A 20,616-nucleotide genomic window follows, 5' to 3' on the forward strand; every position below is an offset into this window, starting at 1 on the left:
TATCGTGATAAGAACAAAGACACTCTGTGGTCACACTTGAACGATTGTGAGTTTTGTCATTAATTGTTACACATTGGACATCTCTTCTTAACGTACATACTTCTCTATTTGTTTCTATGGTTCGCGTTTCTTTTGGCAGTGAGTATACATCAGGGAATCCTGCATTGTATTGGGAACTAGTCAGTGTGAGAATGACTAGAGGGATATTGGTTGGTTGGTTGGTTGGCTGGTTTGTTGTTTAACGCGGCACTCAGCAATATTCCAGCTATATGACGGCGGTCTGTAAAATAATCAAGTCTGGACCAGACAATCCAGTGATTGATATCATGAGCATCAATCTGTGCAATTGGGACAAGATGACATGCATCAACCAAGTCAGTGAATCTGACCACCCAATCCCGTTAGTCGCCTTTTACGACAAGCATGGGTTGCTGAAGACCTATTCTACCCCGGAATCTTCACGGGCGATATCTCAGGGAATCCTGCATTGTATTGGAAACTAGTCAGTGTGACCATGACTAGGGGGATGTTGACCGACCTGCACCAGATAGTAGAGGTGAAGTTATAGGATCAGTGTTGTATTCAAGATTATTGCACTTACATAGCAACATGTGTGTGTGTGCGTGGTTACGAGTGGTCGCGTGTGTGTGTGGTTACTTGCATGGTTTCATGCCTGTGTGGTTGTGTGCGTGCTTGCGTGGTTGTATTCAAGATTATTGCACTTACATAGCAACATGTGCGTTCTGAGCCAACGGGGTCTTGTTTTATCCTTTAATGTCAAGTGCCAGGCAGGGAAACAACAAGTACCATCTTCTCAAAAGGAATGACGACTGACAGGAAGATGGGGGTACTGTACCTGCACCAGATAGTAGAGTATTGCAAGAGGAATGATGACTGACAGGAAGATGGGGGTGCTGTAGCTGATGACGATGAGGGTGCCCATCACGCTGAACACACAGTTGATCCACATTCGCAGGACGCCAGGCAGGTTGTTGTCCACAGTTTCCACGTCCCGAGAGAAGCGGTTGACGATGCGGCCGATGGGGGTGGTGTCGAAGAAGGACATGGGAGACCGGAGGATGTTGTACAGCATCTTGGCGTGGATGTTCCCCGCTGCCTGCACCATCCTCGTCGACGCCAGGATGGAGTAGAAGAGGATGACAACAGCTGAAACCATGGAAACAGGGCTTGAGGGATTTGTTTGTTTGTTTGTTTGTTTGTTTAACTCCTCACTCAGCAATATTCCAGCTATAAGTAAATAATCTCGCAATATTGAGGTACATGGTGTCTTCATAACACCGATGTAGGTGTATAAACCATGACTCTGAGGCACATGGTGTTTTTGAAACACCGAGGTACATGACGTTCTTGGTTTAGCAGTCGGGTGTATAAACCTACCCTGGACAACTCCAGTGTTCTTGTTCTGATAGTAAGAAGTGTTAACCAGGATTAAAGCGTTTGCTCTTCACGCCGAAGCCTCGGGTTCGATTCTCGACATGGGTACCATGTGTGAAGCCCATTCCTGGTGTCCCCCGTCGTGATATTGCTGGAATATTGCTAAAAGCAGCATAGAACTATACTCACTCACTCACTCCCGTAACACCAAGGTACATGGTGTTCTAATCATACTGAGGTACATGATGTCTTCGTAACACCGAGGTACATGGCGTTCTTGTCACACCAAGGTACATGGTGTTCTAATCATACTGAGGTACATGTCTTCGTAACACCGAGGTACATGGCGTTCTTGTCACACCGAGGTACATGGTGTTGTAATCATACTGAGGTACATGATGTCTTCGTAACACCGAGGTACATGGCGTTCTTGTCACACCAAGGTACATGGTGTTGTAATCATACTGAGGTACATGATGTCTTCGTAACACCGAGGTACATGGCGTTCTCGTCACACCAAGGTACATGGTGTTCTAATCATACTGAGGTACATGATGTCTTCGTAACACCGAGGTACATGGCGTTCTTGTCACACCGAGGTACATGGTGTTGTAATCATACTGAGGTACATGATGTCTTCGTAACACCGAGGTACATGGCGTTCTTGTCACACCGAGGTACATGGTGTTCTAATCATACTGAGGTACATGATGTCTTTGTAACACCGAGGTACATGGTGTTCTTGGTTTAGCAGTCGGGTGTATAAACCTACCCTGAACAACTCCGAAGGCCCCGTAGACACCGAGGTACATGGTGTTCTTGGTTTAGCAGTCGGGTGTATAAACCTACCCTGAACAACTCCGAAGGCCCCGCGAACTCCGAGGTACATGGTGTTCTTGGTTTAGCAGTCGGGTGTATAAACCTACCCTGGACGACTCCGAAGGCCCCGTAGACTCCAAGGTACATGGTGTTCTTGGTTTAGCAGTCGGGTGTATAAACCTACCCTGGACGACTCCGAAGGCCCCGTAGACTCCGAGGTACATGGTGTTCTTGTTCTGATAGTCGGAAGTGTTAACCAGACTCAAGTTTTTCAGCAGGGCGTCGTCCGTCCACATGCTGATCCAGATGTTGGAGGCCATGGTGGCCGCCTGGTATATGGCGAAGATGAAGAAGATGAAGAATGTGGTGATGCCGCCGATGGCTTTAGCGTAGTCCATGAACACGGAGAACTTCACCTGAAGCAGACAGCAACATGACAGTTGAGGAGAGAGTTCAGCAGTATAAGCATGTGGCATATTTAACCAATCAGCTTCCCTATTGTCCATCAACACGACAATGACAAACCAGCTTTACTTTTTAAGGCAGCACTATCAATTGTGTTTGGAAGGAATCAAAAGTTTTGGATAGGTTGAAATGATTTTAGAAAGCTTCTTTATCCAATGTATGTAATCCAGAAAGCCCTGACAATGTGTTCCACCAGAAAGCCCTGACAATGTGTTCCACCAGAAAGCCATGACAATGTGTTCCACAAGAAGCCCTGACAATGTATTCCACCAGAAGCCCTGACAAGGTGTTCACAAGAAGTCCTGACAATGTGTCTACCAGAAAGCCCTGACATGTTCCACCAGAAAGCCCTGACAATGTCTTGTTGGCAAATTCTAAAATGTCCGGTTTGCACTAGTTCAAATCGGACATTTTGCAGTCACAATCTGGCACACAGACCGGACTCCGTCTCCCTGGTTCCACCATCACTGACCCTGCCTGTCTCCGACTTCTCCTCTTGGATCAGCTTGTCTCCTGACCCGGTGTCTTTGGGCTTGTCTGTCAACTTCTTGCCTGCGTCAGCTACTACTGATAGCTTCCGGTTCAACTTGCTTTTCCTGATAGAGAGAAGAGAGACTAGTGTTGCATGCAATGTTCAATGTCATCAGCTCTGTACTGGAGACTAACATGTTATTTAGGACAATGTCTTCAGAGCATTCCGTTACGGTAGCTGTTGTTTTACACAAAATATATATGCTGACTAAGGATCTGAAGTACATGTTCCATTGAACAAGCTTACATTTCCGCAGGCATCAAAGTTGAAGGGGGGCACGGGTGGCCCAGTCGTCTAAGGCGCCACGATTCTTTGTGCCGAATTGCGTCCCTTGGGCATGCCAGAAACCTATGATTTTGGGTTCGAATCCCGGTTCGCCTCGATTATGTTTCTAGGTATGTCAGCACCATACCCGTGCTTGTGGGTTTCACCGAAGTGGTAAACGTCTGAGACCTGCATCACTTCGGGCTTTCCTCCCACATTAAGCTTACACGCCGTGATATAACTGGAATACTGTTAAAAGCGGCGTTAAACACAGCTCACTTACTCAAAGTTGAAACTCCCATGCAGAGGGTGTCCTACACAGATCGGACGTTTACCACATTGGTGAAACCCACGAGCACGGATATGGTGCAGACAAACCAAGACACGTAATCAAGGCGAGCCTGGATTTGAACCCACGATCATAGGATTCTGGCAGCCTAGGGGAAGTAACTAGGTAATTATGCGCCTTAGATGACAGGGCCGACCGTGCTCCCTTGGAAGATCTAAAGAAATGCTCCAAATCATCTTACCTTATCCCTTCATCCCCTAAGGTCACAGTGTCTGACGTAACAGACAAACCAAGACACATAATCAAGGCGAGCCTGCATTTGAACCCACGATCATAGGATTCTGGCGTGCTCCCTGGGAAGATCATCTTACCTTATCCCTTCATCCCCTGAGGTCACAGCGTCTGACGTAACGGACTCCACCCTCTGAAGGATCCTCGACTTCATCTCTTGGACTGCAACAACATGGTACTGACTGAAGTTAAACAACTCACATCACATTTTCAAAAGAAAGAACACACCATGCCAATGAAAGTGGTCAAATGTAATAAATGTTATATTTGGGATAACACTTTCTGAGTAAAGTACAGATTCTCGTTCCTTTTGGGGTTGAGTCCTGTCCGGAATTCGAACTCACACTGCCAGAGTGAGGCACCTTACTAATATTGTGTTGCCTACCAACAAAAAAAGTACTATTCTATGAATATTAGCTTCTGCTGTGATGCAGTCGTCAACCAGCTGTTTCAATCAGAGCAGAAAAAGACATTTGCATCAAATTCAAACAGAAATAGAAATTGCAACCATATGATTTCTTAAAGAATCATTATTGGACACATCTTATCGAGATGGTAAAATCTAAACATTCACCTGCTGGCATCATTTTACTTTTACACAGTTACAAATAGCAAAATGAGTTGTTTATCATGTATTTTGTGTTAAACAATTCATGTCCACTGACTCTCAGGGTCGTCCTCCTCGTCAGAGCCATCGTGCTGGGTGAGGTAGGTCTTCAGGAACTGGGCGAAGGCTCCGTCGTGACTCAGGAGCTCGTCATACGTCCCCATCTCCGTGATCTCACCATCCACCAGCACCACGACCATATCTGTCATTGGCAGCCAGTGCACACCATGGGTCACCAACAGTCGAGTCTGCAAGATCATCGTACTTATAACCAATCAGACAAACGAAGGACAGGATGGGTCACCAACAGTCGAGTCTGCAAGACCATCATACTTATAACCAATCAGGCAAACGAAGGACACGATGGGTCACCAACAGTCGAGTCTGCAAGATCAGTGTACTTATAACCAATCAGACAAACAAATGACACCATGGGTCACCAACAGTCGAGTCTGCAAGACCAGTGTACTTATAACCAATCAGACAAACAAAGGACACCATCGGTCACCAACAGTTGAGTCTGCAAGACCATCGTACTTATAACCAATCAGACAAACAAAGGACACCATCGGTCACCAACAGTCGAGTCTGCAAGACCATCGTACTTATAACCAATCAGACAAACAAAGGACACCATCGGTCACCAACAGTCGAGTCTGCAACACCATCGTACTTATAACCAATCAGACAAACAAAGGACACCATCGGTCACCAACAGTCGAGTCTGTGACACCATCGTACTTATAACCAATCAGACAAACAAAGGTCACCATGGGTCACCAACAGTCGAGTCTGTGACACCATCGTACTTATAACCAATCAGACAAACAAAGGTCACCATGGGTCACCAACAGTCGAGTCTGTGACACCATCGCACTTATAACCAATCAGACAAACGAATGACACCATGGGTCACCAACAGTCGAGTCTGCAACACCATCATACTTATAACCAATCAGACAAACGAAGGAAACCATAACTGCCAACATCTCACCTTGTGTAACAGAAAGCCTTATAGTCGACCATAACTGCCAACATCTCACCTTGTGTAACAGAAAGCCTTATAGTCGACCATAACTGCCAACATCTCACTTTGTGTCACAGAATACCTTATAGTCGACCGTAACTGCCAACGTCTCACCTTGTGTAACAGAATGCCTTATAGTTGACCATAACTGCCAACGTCTCACTTTGTGTCACAGAATACCTTATAGTCGACCATAACGGCCAACGTCTCACCTTGTGTAACAGAATGCCTTATAGTTGACCATAACTGCCAACGTCTCACCTTGTGTAACAGAATGCCTTATAGTCGACCATAACTGCCAACGTCTCACCTTGTGTCGCAGAATTCCTTTATGGCCGACAACTTCCTGGAAAATATGTTTCCCCACGTGGGAGTCGACAGCGCTCAGAGGGTCATCCAGGAGGTAGATGTCGGCGTCACTGTAGATGGCCCGAGCCAGGGACACACGCTGCTTCTGTCCCCCACTGAGGTTGATGCCCTGGGAAGGAAACACAAAACACAGTATTTAAGCTTTATTTATTTCATTGTCAGAGAGTGATTGTGGAGATATGAGCATCGATCCATGCTGTTGATGTACATCTATACGCAGTTAACCAAGTCACAGAGCCTAACCGTCTGATCCATTCATTCACCTCTTAGGCCACTTACACCCTGCCAGCTGGGTTCCCAATTTAGTCACCTCAAGATAACTTCTACTACTACTACTACCACTACCACTACCACTACCAGTGCCACTGCCGCTAATGCTACAACTACTACTACTACTACTACAACTACTAGTAGTACTACTTCTACTACTACTACTACTACCACTACCAGTGCCACTGCCGCTACTGCTACAACTACTACTACTACTACAACTACTAGTATTACTACTAGTAGTACTACTTCTACTACCACTACCACTACCAGTGCCACTGCCGCTAAAACTACTACTACTACTACAACTACTAGTATTACTACTAGTAGTACTACTTCTACTAGTAGTACTACTTCTACTACTACTACTACTACCACTACCACTGCCGCTACAACTACTACTACTACTACTACTACAACTACTAGTATTACTACTAGTAGTACTACTTCTACTAGTAGTACTACTTCTACTACTACTACCACTACCACTGCCGCTACTGCTACAACTACTACTACTACTACTACTACTAGTACTTCTACTAGTACTACTACTTCTACTACTACTACTACTACTACTACTACCACTACCTCTACCACAGCCGCTGCCGCTACTACTACTACCACTACTACCACTATCTATGCCGCTACTACTGCTGCTGCTACTACTCATGATAATAATTGTGAAACATCCAGATTACTAACTAGGGCTGGGACGATACACCAACTGTGCAGTTGCCCACGATCTGATATCACGATACATGCACATGCTCTTATCTGTGGTGCGTAAGCCATCTTTTTCATAGACAGGATGGGCCAAATACCTGGCGCACTAACAATTTACTGTTGGCAGTGTGAAGTATGGGGCATTTCACTGCCCATTTCCACTTGTAATTGTTGTTTAGTGCAACATTTATTGAAGAATACATTTAAGGTAAGAATTGATACTTTTTACTCAATGTGCAATCGTGATCAATAAGGAAAATAATCGCGATCCACTGATGCATTGGTGTATGGTCCCACTACTACTACTACTACTGACCTGTGAAGATCGTGGGTAGAATAGGTCTTCAGCCACCCATGCTTGCTGTAAAAGGTGACTATGCTTGTCGTAAGAGGCGACTGACGGGATCGGGTGGTCAGGCTCTCTGACTTTATTGATGCATGTCATCGATCCCAATTGCATGGATCGATGCTCATGATATTAATCACTGGATTGTCTGGTCCAGACTCGATTACTTACAGACCACCGTCATATAGCTGGAATATTGCTGAGTGCGGTGCAAACAAACAAACAAACAAACAAACAAACTACTACAACTACTACTACTACTACTACTACTACTATTTCTAAAATGTCCAGATTACCACTTTCAACCTACTTTCTCTCCTATTTCTGTCATATCTTTTCCAGGCAATATCTCGAGGTCGGAGGTCAAGGCACAAGCCTCAACAATTTTCTTGTACTTCTTCTCATTGTGTTCCTGCCCAAAGGTGATGTTGTCTCGCAGAGTGGCATTCTGGATCCACGCTTCTTGGGGCACATATGCAATGGAGCTCTGAAAGTCAGATTTCAAAATAATCTATAAGGAATGAAATGGTTTCAAGATAATATTGAGACAAACTGAAGTCACCATGTCATGACCTGCTTTTTTTGTAACGTGCAAGCTTTGGCAAATTGACAATCATATTGGGGAGATGCTCTAACCTGGTGTTAGGGGCTGAAACATCCCTCTGGCCAGTTCTTCCCGGGGAAGTTAGAGCCAGGGTCAGTACTTCCCAACCCCTGGCCAGTTCTTCCTGGGGAAGTTAGAGCCAGGGTCAGTACTTCCCAACCCCTGGCCAGTTCTTCCCGGGGGATTAGAGCCAGGGTCAGCACTTCCCAACCCCTGGCCAGTTCTTCCCGGGGGATTAGAGCCAGGGTCAGTACTTCCCAACCCCTGGCCAGTCCTTCCCGGGGAAGTTAGAGCCAGGGTCAGCACTTCCCAACCCCTGACCAGTTCTTCCCGGGGAAGCTAGAGCCAGGGTCAGTACTTCCCAACCCCTGGCCAGTTCTTCCTGGGGAAGTTAAAGCCAGGGTCAGTACTTCCCAACCCCTGGCCAGTTCTTCCCGGGGGATTAGAGCCAGGGTCAGTACTTCCCAACCCCTGACCAGTTCTTCCCGGGGAAGTTAGAGCCAGGGTCAGTACTTCCCAACCCCTGGCCAGTTCTTCCCGGGGAAGTTAGAGCCAGGGTCAGCACTTCCCAACCCCTGGCCAGTTCTTCCTGGGGAAGTTAGAGCCAGGGTCAGTACTTCCCAACCCCTGGCCAGTTCTTCCCGGGGGATTAGAGCCAGGGTCAGTACTTCCCAACCCCTGACCAGTTCTTCCTGGAGAAGTTAGAGCCAGGGTCAGTACTTCCCAACCCCTCGCCAGTTCTTCCCGGGGGATTAGAGCCAGGGTCAGTACTTCCCAACCCCTGGCCAGTTCTTCCCGGGGAAGTTAGAGCCAGGTTCAGTACTTCACAACCCCTGGCCAGTTCTTCCTGGGGAAGTTAGAGCCAGGGTCAGTACTTCCCAACCCCTGGCCAGTTCTTCCCGGGGAAGTTAGAGCCAGGGTCAGTACTTCCCAACCCCTGGCCAGTTCTTCCTGGGGAAGTTAAAGCCAGGGTCAGTACTTCCCAACCCCTGGCCAGTTCTTCCTAGGGAGGTTAGAGCCAGGCTCAGTACTTCCCAACCCCTGACCAGTTCTTCCCGGGGGATTAGAGCCAGGGTCAGCACTTCCCAACCCCTGGCCAGTTCTTCCCGGGGAAGTAAGAGCCAGGTTCAGTACTTCCCAACCCCTGACCAGTTCTTCCTGGGGAAGTTAGAGCCAGGGTCAGTACTTCCCAACCCCTGGCCAGTTCTTCCTGGGGAGGTTAGAGCCAGGGTCAGCACTTCCCAACCCCTGACCAGTTCTTCCCAGGGGATTAGAGCCAGGGTCAGCACTTCCCAACCCCTGGCCAGTTCTTCCCGGGGAAGTTAGAGCCAGGTTCAGTACTTCCCAACCCCTGACCAGTTCTTCCTGGGGAAGTTAGAGCCAGGTTCAGTACTTCCCAACCCCTGACCAGTTCTTCCTGGGGAAGTTAGAGCCAGGGTCAGCACTTCTAACCCCTGGCCAGTTCTTCCCGGGGAAGTTAGAGCCAGGGTAAGTACTTCCCAACCCCTAGCCAGTTCATCCCGGGTAAGTTAGAGCCAGGGTCAGCACTTCCCAACCCCTGACCAGTTCTTCCTGGGGAAGTTAGAGCCAGGGTCAGCACTTCCCAACCCCTGGCCAGTTATTCCTGGGGAAGTTAGAGCCAGGGTCAGTACTTCCTAACACCTGGCCAGTTCTTCCCGGGGAAGTTAGAGCCAGGGTCAGCACTTCCCAACCCCTGGCCAGTTATTCCCGGGGAAGTTAGAGCCAGGGTCAGCACTTCCCAACCCCTGGCCAGTTATTCCTGGGGAAGTTAGAGCCAGGGTCAGCACTTCCTAACACCTTGCCAGTTGTGTTGGGAGTGTCACGTTGTGTTGGGAGTGTCACGTTGTGTTGGGAGTGTCATGTTGTGTTGGGAGGGTCACATTGTGTTGGGAGGGTCATGTTGTGTTTGGAGGGTCATGTTGTGTTGGGAGTGTCATGTTGTGTTGGGAGGGTCATGTTGTGTTGGGAGTGTCATGTTGTGTTGGGAGTGTCATGTTGTGTTGGGAGTGTCATGTTGTGTTGGGAGGGTCATGTTGTGTTGGGAGTGTCACGTTGTGTTGGGAGGGTCACATTGTGTTGGGAGGTTCATGTTGTGTTTGGAGGCTCATGTTGTGTTGGGAGGGTCACATTGGGTTTGGAGGGTCATGTTGTGTTGGGAGGGTCACATTGTGTTTGGAGGGTCACGTTGTGTTCCCAGGGTCATGTTGTGTTTGGAGGCTCATGCTGTGTTGGGAGTGTCATGTTGTGTTGGGAGTGTCACGTTGTGTTGGGAGGGTCATGTTGTGTTGGGAGTGTCATGTTGTGTTGGGAGTGTCATGTTGTGTTGGGAGTGTCATGTTGTGTTGGGAGGGTAATGTTGTGTTGGGAGGGTCACGTTGTGTTGGGAGGGTCATGTTGTGTTGGGAGTGTCATGTTGTGTTGGGAGTGTCATGTTGTGTTGTGAGGGTCATGTTGTGTTGTGAGGGTCATGTTGTGTTTGGAGTGTCATGTTGTGTTGGGAGTGTCATGTTGTGTTGGGAGGGTCATGTTGTGTTGGGAGTGTCATGTTGTGTTGGGAGTGTCATGTTGTGTTGGGAGGGTGATGTTGTGTTGGGAGGGTCACATTGGGTTTGGAGGGTCATGTTGTGTTGGGAGGGTCATGTTGTGTTGGGAGGGTCATGTTGTGTTGGGAGGGTCATGTTGTGTTGGGAGGGTCATGTTGTGTTTGGAGGGTCATGTTGTGTTGGGAGGGTCACGTTGTGTTGGGAGGCTCATGTTGTGTTGGGAGTGTCATGTTGTGTTTGGAGGGTCATGTTGTGTTGTGAGGGTCATGTTGTGTTTGGAGTGTCATGTTGTGTTGGGAGTGTCATGTTGTGTTGGGAGGGTCATGTTGTGTTGGGAGTGTCATGTTGTGTTGGGAGTGTCATGTTGTGTTGGGAGGGTGATGTTGTGTTGGGAGGGTCACATTGGGTTTGGAGGGTCATGTTGTGTTTGGAGGGTCATGTGTTGGGAGGGTCATGTTGTGTTGGGAGGGTCATGTTGTGTTTGGAGGGTCATGTTGTGTTGGGAGGGTCATGTTGTGTTGGGAGGGTCATGTTGTGTTGGGAGGGTCATGTTGTGTTGGGAGGGTCACATTGGGTTTGGAGGGTCATGTTGTGTTGGGAGGGTCACGTTGTGTTGGGAGGGTCACGTTGTGTTGGGAGGCTCATGTTGTGTTGGGAGGGTCACGTTGTGTTGGGAGGGTCACGTTGTGTTGGGAGGCTCATGCTGTGTTGGGAGTGTCATGTTGTGTTTGGAGGGTCATGTTGTGTTGGGAGGGTCACGTTGTGTTGGGAGGCTCATGTTGTGTTGGGAGTGTCATGTTGTGTTTGGAGGGTCATGTTGTGTCGGGAGGGTCATGTTGTGTTTGGAGGGTCATGTTGTGTTGGGAGCGTCATGTTGTGTTGGGAGTGTCATGTTGTGTTGGGAGCGTCATGTTGTGTTGGGAGTGTCATGCTGTGCTGGGAGTGTCATGTTGTGTTGGGAGTGTCATGTTGTGTTGGGAGGGTCATGTTGTGTTGGGAGGGTCATGTTGTGTTGGGAGTGTCATGTTGTGTTGGGAGGGTCATGTTGTGTTGGGAGTGTCATGTTGTGTTGGGAGTGTCATGTTGTGTTGGGAGGGTCATGTTGTGTTGGGAGGGTCATGTTGTGTTGGGAGGGTCACATTGTGTTTGGAGGGTCATGTTGTGTTGGGAGTGTCATGTTGTGTTGGGAGGATCATGTTGTGTTGGGAGTGTCATGTTGTGTTGGGAGGGTCACATTGTGTTTGGAGGGTCATGTTGTGTTGGGAGTGTCATGTTGTGTTGGGAGGGTCACATTGGGTTTGGAGGGTCATGTTGTGTTTGGAGGCTCATGTTGTGTTGGGAGGGTTACATTGTGTTTGGAGTGTCATGTTGTGTTGGGAGGGTCACATTGGGTTTGGAGGGTCACGTTGTGTTGGGAGGGTCATGTTGTGTTGGGAGGGTCACATTGTGTTTGGAGGCTCATGTTGTGTTGGGAGGGTCACATTGTGTTTGGAGGCTCATGTTGTGTTGGGAGGGTCATGTTGTGTTTGGAGGGTCATGTTGTGTTGGGAGGGTCACGTTGTGTTTGGAGGGTCATGTTGTGTTGGGAGTGTCACGTTGTGTTGGGAGTGTCATGTTGTGTTGGGAGTGTCATGTTGTGTTGGGAGTGTCATGTTGTGTTGGGAGGGTCATGTTGTGTTGGGAGGGTCATGTTGTGTTTGGAGGCTCATGTTGTGTTGGGAGGGTCACGTTGTGTTTGGAGGGTCATGTTGTGTTGGGAGGGTCACGTTGTGTTTGGAGGGTCATGTTGTGTTGGGAGGGTCACATTGTGTTTGGAGGCTCATGTTGTGTTGGCAGGGTCACATTGTGTTTGGAGGCTCATGTTGTGTTGGGAGGGTCACGTTGTGTTTGGAGGGTCATGTTGTGTTGGGAGGGTCACGTTGTGTTTGGAGGGTCATGTTGTGTTGGGAGTGTCACGTTGTGTTGGGAGTGTCATGTTGTGTTGGGAGTGTCATGTTGTGTTGGGAGTGTCATGTTATGTTGGGAGGGTCATGTTGTGTTGGGAGGGTCACATTGTGTTTGGAGGGTCATGTTGTGTTGGGAGGGTCACGTTGTGTTTGGAGGGTCATGTTGTGTTGGGAGGGTCACGTTGTGTTTGGAGGGTCATGTTGTGTTGGGAGGGTCACGTTGTGTTTGGAGGGTCATGTTGTGTTGGGAGTGTCATGTTGTGTTGGGAGGGTCATGTTGTGTTGGGAGTGTCATGTTGTGTTGGGAGTGTCACGTTGTGTTGGGAGGGTCATGTTGTGTTGGGAGGGTCACGTTGTGTTGGGAGTGTCATGTTGTGTTGGGAGGGTCACGTTGTGTTGGGAGGCTCATGTTGTGTTGGGAGTGTCATGTTGTGTTGGGAGGGTCACGTTGTGTTGGGAGTGTCATGTTGTGTTGGGAGTGTCATGTTGTGTTGGGAGTGTCATGTTGTGTTGGGAGGGTCATGTTGTGTTGGGAGGGTCATGTTGTGTTTGGAGGCTCATGTTGTGTTGGGAGGGTCACGTTGTGTTTGGAGGGTCATGTTGTGTTGGGAGGGTCACGTTGTGTTTGGAGGGTCATGTTGTGTTGGGAGGGTCACATTGTGTTTGGAGGCTCATGTTGTGTTGGCAGGGTCACATTGTGTTTGGAGGCTCATGTTGTGTTGGGAGGGTCACGTTGTGTTTGGAGGGTCATGTTGTGTTTGGAGGGTCATGTTGTGTTGGGAGTGTCACGTTGTGTTGGGAGTGTCATGTTGTGTTGGGAGTGTCATGTTGTGTTGGGAGTGTCATGTTGTGTTGGGAGGGTCATGTTGTGTTGGGAGGGTCACATTGTGTTTGGAGGGTCATGTTGTGTTGGGAGGGTCACGTTGTGTTTGGAGGGTCATGTTGTGTTGGGAGGGTCACGTTGTGTTTGGAGGGTCATGTTGTGTTGGGAGGGTCACGTTGTGTTTGGAGGGTCATGTTGTGTTGGGAGTGTCATGTTGTGTTGGGAGGGTCATGTTGTGTTGGGAGTGTCATGTTGTGTTGGGAGTGTCACGTTGTGTTGGGAGGGTCATGTTGTGTTGGGAGTGTCATGTTGTGTTGGGAGGGTCATGTTGTGTTGGGAGGGTCACGTTGTGTTGGGAGTGTCATGTTGTGTTGGGAGGGTCACGTTGTGTTGGGAGGCTCATGTTGTGTTGGGAGTGTCATGTTGTGTTGGGAGGGTCACATTGTGTTTGGAGGCTCATGCTGTGTTGTGAGTGTCACGTTTTGTTGGGAGTGTCATGTTGTGTTGGGAGTGTCATGTTGTGTTGGGAGGGTCATGTTGTGTTGGGAGTGTCATGTTGTGTTGGGAGGGTCATGCTGTGTTGGGAGGGTCATGTTGTGTTGGGAGTGTCACGTTGTGTTGGGAGGGTCACATTGTGTTGGGAGTGTCATGTTGTGTTGGGAGTGTCATGTTGTGTTGGGAGTGTCATGTTGTGTTAGGAGGGTCATGCTGTGTTGGGAGTGTCATGTTGTGTTGGGAGGGTCATGTTGTGTTGGGAGTGTCATGTTGTGTTGGGAGGGTCATGTTGTGTTGGGAGGGTCACGTTGTGTTGGGAGGCTCATGCTGTGTTGGGAGCGTCACGTTGTGTTGGGAGTGTCACGTTGTGTTGGGAGTGTCACGTTGTGTTGGGAGTGTCATGTTTTGTTGGGAGGGTCATGTTGTGTTGGGGGTGTCACGTTGTGTTTGGAGGGTCATGTTGTGTTGGGAGGGTCACGTTGTGTTTGGAGGGTCATATTGTGTTGGGAGTGTCACGTTGTGTTGGGAGGGTCATGCTGTGTTGGGAGGGTCACGTTGTGTTTGGAGGGTCATGTTGTGTTGGGAGTGTCATGTTGTGTTGGGAGTGTCATGTTGTGTTGGGAGTGTCACGTTGTGTTGGGAGGGTCATGTTGTGTTGGGAGGGTCACATTGTGTTTGGAGGCTCATGTTGTGTTGGGAGGGTCACGTTGTGTTTGGAGGGTCATGTTGTGTTGGGAGTGTCATGTTGTGTTGGGAGGGTCATGCTGTGTTGGGAGTGTCACGTTGTGTTGGGAGTGTCACATTGTGTTGTGAGGGTTATGTTGTGTTGGGAGTGTCATGTTGTGTTGGGAGTGTCATGTTGTGTTGGGAGTGTCACGTTGTGTTGGGAGGGTCATGTTGTGTTGGGAGTGTCATGTTGTGTTGGGAGTGTCACGTTGTGTTGGGAGGGTCATGTTGTGTTGGGAGGGTCACATTGTGTTTGGAGGCTCATGTTGTGTTGGGAGGGTCACGTTGTGTTTGGAGGGTCATGTTGTGTTGGGAGTGTCATGTTGTGTTGGGAGGGTCATGCTGTGTTGGGAGTGTCACGTTGTGTTGGGAGGGTCACATTGTGTTGGGAGGGTCATGTTGTGTTGGGAGGGTCACATTGTGTTTGGAGGCTCATGTTGTGTTGGGAGGGTCACATTGTGTTTGGAGGGTCACATTGTGTTTGGAGGGTCATGTTGTGTTGGGAGGGTCACATTGTGTTGGGAGGGTCATGTTGTGTTGGGAGTGTCATGTTGTGTTGGGAGTGTCATGTTGTGTTGGGAGGGTCATGTTGTGTTGGGAGTGTCATGTTGTGTTGGGAGTGTCATGTTGTGTTGGGAGGGTCATGCTGTGTTGGGAGGGTCATGTTGTGTTGGGAGGGTCACATTGTGTTTGGAGGGTCATGTTGTGTTGGGAGTGTCATGTTGTGTTGGGAGTGTCATGTTGTGTTGGGAGGGTCATGTTGTGTTGGGAGTGTCATGTTGTGTTGGGAGTGTCACGTTGTGTTGGGAGGCTCATGCTGTGTTGGGAGTGTCATGCTGTGTTGGGAGTGTCATGCTGTGTTGGGAGTGTCATGTTGTGTTTGGAGGCTCATGCTGTGTTGGGAGGGTCACATTGTGTTGGGAGGGTCAAGTTGTGTTGCCAAGGTCACATTGTGTTGCCAGGGTCATGCTGTGTTTGGAGGGTCCTGTTGCTTACCTTGACTGTGACACTGCCGCTGAGTTTGTCCATCTCACCCAGCATGGCGGAGATGAGTGAGGACTTCCCCGCCCCCACCTGGCCCACCACGGCCACCAGCTTTCCCTCAGGGATCTCAAGGTTCATTCTGAGGAAAGTAAGAAATATATGTCAGTAGGTCTCTACAGGGAACTGGCCCAACACCGCCACCAGCTTTCCCTGGGGGATCTCCAGGTTCATTCTGAGGAAAGTCAGAAATATATGTCAGTAGGTCTCCACAGGGGAACTGGCTAACCACCGCCACCAGCTTTCCCTCAGGGATCTCAAGGTTCATTCTGAGGAAAGTCAGAAATATATGTCAGTAGGTCTCTACAGGGAACTGGCCCAACACCGCCACCAGCTTTCCCTGGGGGATCTCCAGGTTCATTCTGAGGAAAGTCAGAAATATATGTCAGTAGGTCTCCACAGGGGAACTGGCTAACCACCGCCACCAGCTTTCCCTCGGGGATCTCAAGGTTCATTCTGAGGAAAGTCAGAAATATATGTCAGTAGGTCTCTACAGGGAACTGGTCCAACACCGCCACCAGCTTTCCCTCAGGGATCTCAAGGTTCATTCTGAGGAAAGTCAGAAATATATGTCAGTAGGTCTCCACAGGGGAACTGGCTAACCACCGCCACCAGCTTTCCCTCGGGGATCTCCAGGTTCATTCTGAGGAAAGTCAGAAATATATGTCAGTAGGTCTCCACAGGGGAACTGGCTAACCACCGCCACCAGCTTTCCCTCGGGGATCTCAAGGTTCATTCTGAGGAAAGTCAGAAATATATGTCAGTAGGTCTCTACAGGGAACTGGGCCACCACTTCAGTCTCAGGTTCACTCTGGGAAGTCAGAAATAAAGTCAGTAGTAATTAACAGGGGGAACTCGCCTATCAGTGCAACCAATTCGCTGTGCAGAGTTGTGTCTCTAAGTTCGGCCAGGATCTGCGGGTCACAGGTTTGAAAACCAGATTGGCACACATTATGACACCTGCTCCTGGTTTCATGAAAAACATTTACAAATGACATCGCTCGTAGAGTTTCATTTCAGCCTGAAGGCTGAATGTTTGAAGAAGAGCACTCAAGGGAGAATGTCTGTCACCTAGCGGAGCCATGGAAGCTACCTGTGTGAGATTGGTTGGTTGGTTGGTTGGTTTGTTGTTTTACGCCACACTCAGCAATATTCCAGCTATATGACGGCGGTCTGTAAATAATCGAGTCTGGACCAGACAATCCAGTGATTAATATCATGAGCATCGATCCACGCCTTTGGGATCGATGACATGCATCAACCAAGCCAGCGAGCCTGACCACCCGATCCTGTTAGTCGCCTTTTACGACAAGCATGGATTGCTGAAGACCTATTCTACCCCGAACCTTCACGGGTCTAACCGTGTGAGATGTCGACTGAAGCACAGATTTCATTAATAGTTGGCCCTCTGCTGTTTATACTGTCCACGAGCCAGAATTTCCTATCAGTGTCCCGATTCGCAGTACAGAGTACATTCCCTTAGTTGTACCAGGATCCACTGATGACAAGATCCTGGTCCTGTTAGCACCCTCCACCTGTTCGAATGTTCACCAATGTGGTAAAGATTTACAAAGTGCATTACTTTGGACTGACATGCTGTGATGTTACTGAAAAGCTGCCTGAACAGTTTGAGAGTTACCAATTACACCCCCCACACCACCCCACACCACCCCACACCACCCCTGACCCGAATGAAACAGCCACTTCGTCATGTAACATAAGTGGTATTCACAGCTGCATAAACATTATTCATCTTTTCATCCAGTCACAGAGAAACAGATTCCATCGGGCGAGAAAAGAAACAAGGTCGCGAAAAATTAGGGGGTGGATCACTGAAATTCAGCGATGACACCAGGGGTATCAGCAGCACCCTACACTGACACAATTTGCAAAAACGTATGTGTTTTTTAGGCACGACACGGGAGTACTCCTGCCATGCCACGCCGGCATGCAAACATAGCAGACAATCAAGTGATGGACCGGATGGTTTGTTTTGTTTGTTTGTTGTTTAACGCTGCACCCCGCAATATTCCAGCTATATGACAGCGGTCTGTAAATAATCGAGTCTGGATCAGCCAATCCAGTGATAGACATCATGAGAATCGATCCACGCAATTGAGATACGACGACATGCATCAACCAAGTCAGCGAGCCTGACCACCCAATCCTGTAAGTCGCCTCTAACAACAAATATAGTCGCCTTTTACACTTTTAAGCTTGTGAGTAAGACCAAAAGTAAAGCACTGATCCTAATTATTAGTGGCCCTCTGCTGTTTTTACTGTCCACGAGCCAGAGGACCAGTAGTTAGAATGACTCACTTCCTTAGGGTAGGTTTGGGCAGCTCTCTGTCCCAAGTGAAATTCCCTTGCTCAACCTTGATAGCCGCATCTGAAACATTTGACGCCATCCGAATCAACCATGTTCGTATATTCCTGAGTCTTATACAGGGTCAGGGAGTTGCGCGGTGCTTATTATGTTGAATACGGTATATCATTTTCAGGTAAAATTATCAAAGTCCTGTACAAGCAATATACTTTGATATTTTTACCTGAAAATGATATCACGTATTCAATGTAATAAGCGCCCCGCTCTAATAAGATATTTGCTAATATATTGGCCAATGAACAATCCCAATTAGCACCCCTTCCGATCAATGGACACAAGGGTCATTTATTTGTGTATATTACGCACTCGTGTGTTATATGCACCCTTAATTATGGGCAATTAAATTCTGGAAAAATATGTCTGTCGTATGTAAACACTTCAGGCTGTCAGTATAAACCATGAAATTTACGATCTTTCAACTCTGTTTTTTTCACCAAAATAATATTCTAATGAGAGCCCCCTGGGCGCTTATTACGTCGAATACAGTACATAAAATATCAGTTATACCATCCTCTTAAAACCGAGAGTTAGTGACTGTCACTGTTGTGTGAGATTTGAAAGCGACTGTCACTAGAGCTTGTGAATAAAGGAAAGAGGATCCTAACTCTTCACATGATAGAAATGTGGCAGAACTATGTCCTGTCAATATCCCCTATATGTGGCTGGACCTGTCGTTGAACAGTTTACAGAGGAATCGTACAATATCACTACTCCCTTACTGCCCGGGGCATCATGTAGCAGAATTATGTCCTGTCAATATTTCCTTTATGTGGCTGGACCTGTCGTTGAACAGTTTACAGAGGATTCGCCCAGTATCACTACTCCCTTGCTGCCCGGGGCATCATGTAGCGGAATTATGTCCTGTCAATATTTCCTATATGTGGCTGGACCTGTCGTTGAACAGTTTACAGAGGATTCGCCCAGTATCACTACTCCCTTGCTGCCCGGGGCATCATGTAGCAGAACTATGTCCTGTCAATATTCCCTATATGTGGCTGGACCTGTCGTTGAACAGTTTACAGAGGAATCGTACAATATCACTACTCCCTTGCTGTCCGGGGCATCTTGTAGCAAAAAAAACTGGTCGGATACAAGTGGGTTTGGATTCAGCCATCACGTTACATACCCTTGGACGATGTGTTGAGTTGATTCAGTGTACTCCTTTAGTTTGTTTGTTTGTTTGTTTAATGACGCATTCAGCAATTTTCCTGCTATATGATGGCAGTGTGTAAGCTATCGAGTCTGGATTAGACAAACCAGTGATTGACATCATGAGCATCGATCTATACAAATTGGGATACGGTGACATGCATCAACCAAGTCAGCGAGACCGACCACCCGATCCCGTTAGAATGACAGCATGCTACTCTTGTGACAATAGCATTGTATCTGTACTGACCACTGTGTTGTTGCAAGCTATCTCTTGTGACAATAGTATTGTATCTGCACTGACCACTGTGTGGTGGCAAGCTATCTCTTGTGACAATAGTATTGTATCTGTACTGACCACTGTGTGGTGGCATGCTATCTCTTGTGACAATAGTATTGTATCTGCACTGACCACTGTGTGGTGGCATGCCACCTCTTGTGACAATAGTATTGTATCTGTACTGACCACTGTGTGGTGGCATGCTATCTCTTGTGACAATAGTATTGTATCTGTACTGACCACTGTGTGGTGGCAAGCTATCTCTTGTGACAATAGTATTGTATCTGTACTGACCACTGTGTGGTGGCATGCCACCTCTTGTGACAATAGTATTGTATCTGCACTGACCACTGTGTGGTGGCAAGCTATCTCTTGTGACAATAGTATTGTATCTGCACTGACCACTAGTGTGGTGGCATGCTATCTCTTGTGACAATAGTATTGTATCTGTACTGACCACTGTGTGGTGGCATGCTATCTCTTGTGACAATAGTATTGTATCTGTACTGACCACTGTGTGGTGGCATGCCACCTCTTGTGACAATAGTATTGTATCTGTACTGACCACTGTGTGGTGGCATGCTATCACTTGTGACAATAGTATTGTATCTGTACTGACCACTGTGTGGTGGCATGCTATCTCTTGTGACAATAGTATTGTATCTGTACTGACCACTGTGTGGTGGCAAGCTATCTCTTGTGACAATAGTATTGTATCTGTACTGACCACTGTGTGGTGGCATGCTATCACTTGTGACAATAGTATTGTATCTGCACTGACCACTGTGTGGTGGCATGCTATCTCTTGTGACAATAGTATTGTATCTGTACTGACCACTGTGTGGTGGCATGCTATCTCTTGTGACAATAGTATTGTATCTGCACTGACCACTGTGTGGTGGCATGCTATCTCTTGTGACAATAGTATTGTATCTGTACTGACCACTGTGTGGTGGCATGCTATCTCTTGTGACAATAGTATTGTATCTATACTGACCACTGTGTGGTGGCAAGCTATCTCTTGTGACAATAGTATTGTATCTGTACTGATCACTGTGTGGTGGCATGCTATCACTTGTGACAATAGTATTGTATCTGTACTGACCACTGTGTGGTGGCAAGTTATCTCTTGTGAAAATAGTATTGTATCTGTACTGATCACTGTGTGGTGGCATGCTATCTCTTGTGACAATAGTATTGTATCT

At 47.9% G+C, this 20,616-nt stretch overlaps 1 protein-coding gene across 1 annotated transcript in view; it reads right to left on the reverse strand.

The window, feature by feature from the left end:
- Positions 1-20,616, reverse strand: part of LOC124148322 (multidrug resistance-associated protein 1-like) — a 78,069-nt gene that overhangs the window by 14,322 nt on the left and 43,131 nt on the right. Inside the window, exons 14-22 of the mRNA XM_048380947.1 lie at positions 17,916-17,985; positions 15,552-15,678; positions 7,708-7,884; positions 6,000-6,167; positions 4,721-4,910; positions 4,136-4,217; positions 3,152-3,275; positions 2,399-2,630; positions 857-1,167 (exon numbers count right to left, since the gene is read on the reverse strand). Of these exons, the coding sequence (XP_048236904.1) occupies positions 857-1,167; positions 2,399-2,630; positions 3,152-3,275; positions 4,136-4,217; positions 4,721-4,910; positions 6,000-6,167; positions 7,708-7,884; positions 15,552-15,678; positions 17,916-17,985 (1,481 nt within the window). The remainder of the gene's footprint in view (positions 1-856; positions 1,168-2,398; positions 2,631-3,151; positions 3,276-4,135; positions 4,218-4,720; positions 4,911-5,999; positions 6,168-7,707; positions 7,885-15,551; positions 15,679-17,915; positions 17,986-20,616) is intronic.

Source organism: Haliotis rufescens, unplaced genomic scaffold (assembly GCF_023055435.1).
Source record: "Haliotis rufescens isolate VD_foot unplaced genomic scaffold, xgHalRufe1.0.p SCAF_34, whole genome shotgun sequence".
In the NCBI taxonomy this organism is placed as follows: domain Eukaryota; kingdom Metazoa; phylum Mollusca; class Gastropoda; order Lepetellida; family Haliotidae; genus Haliotis; species Haliotis rufescens.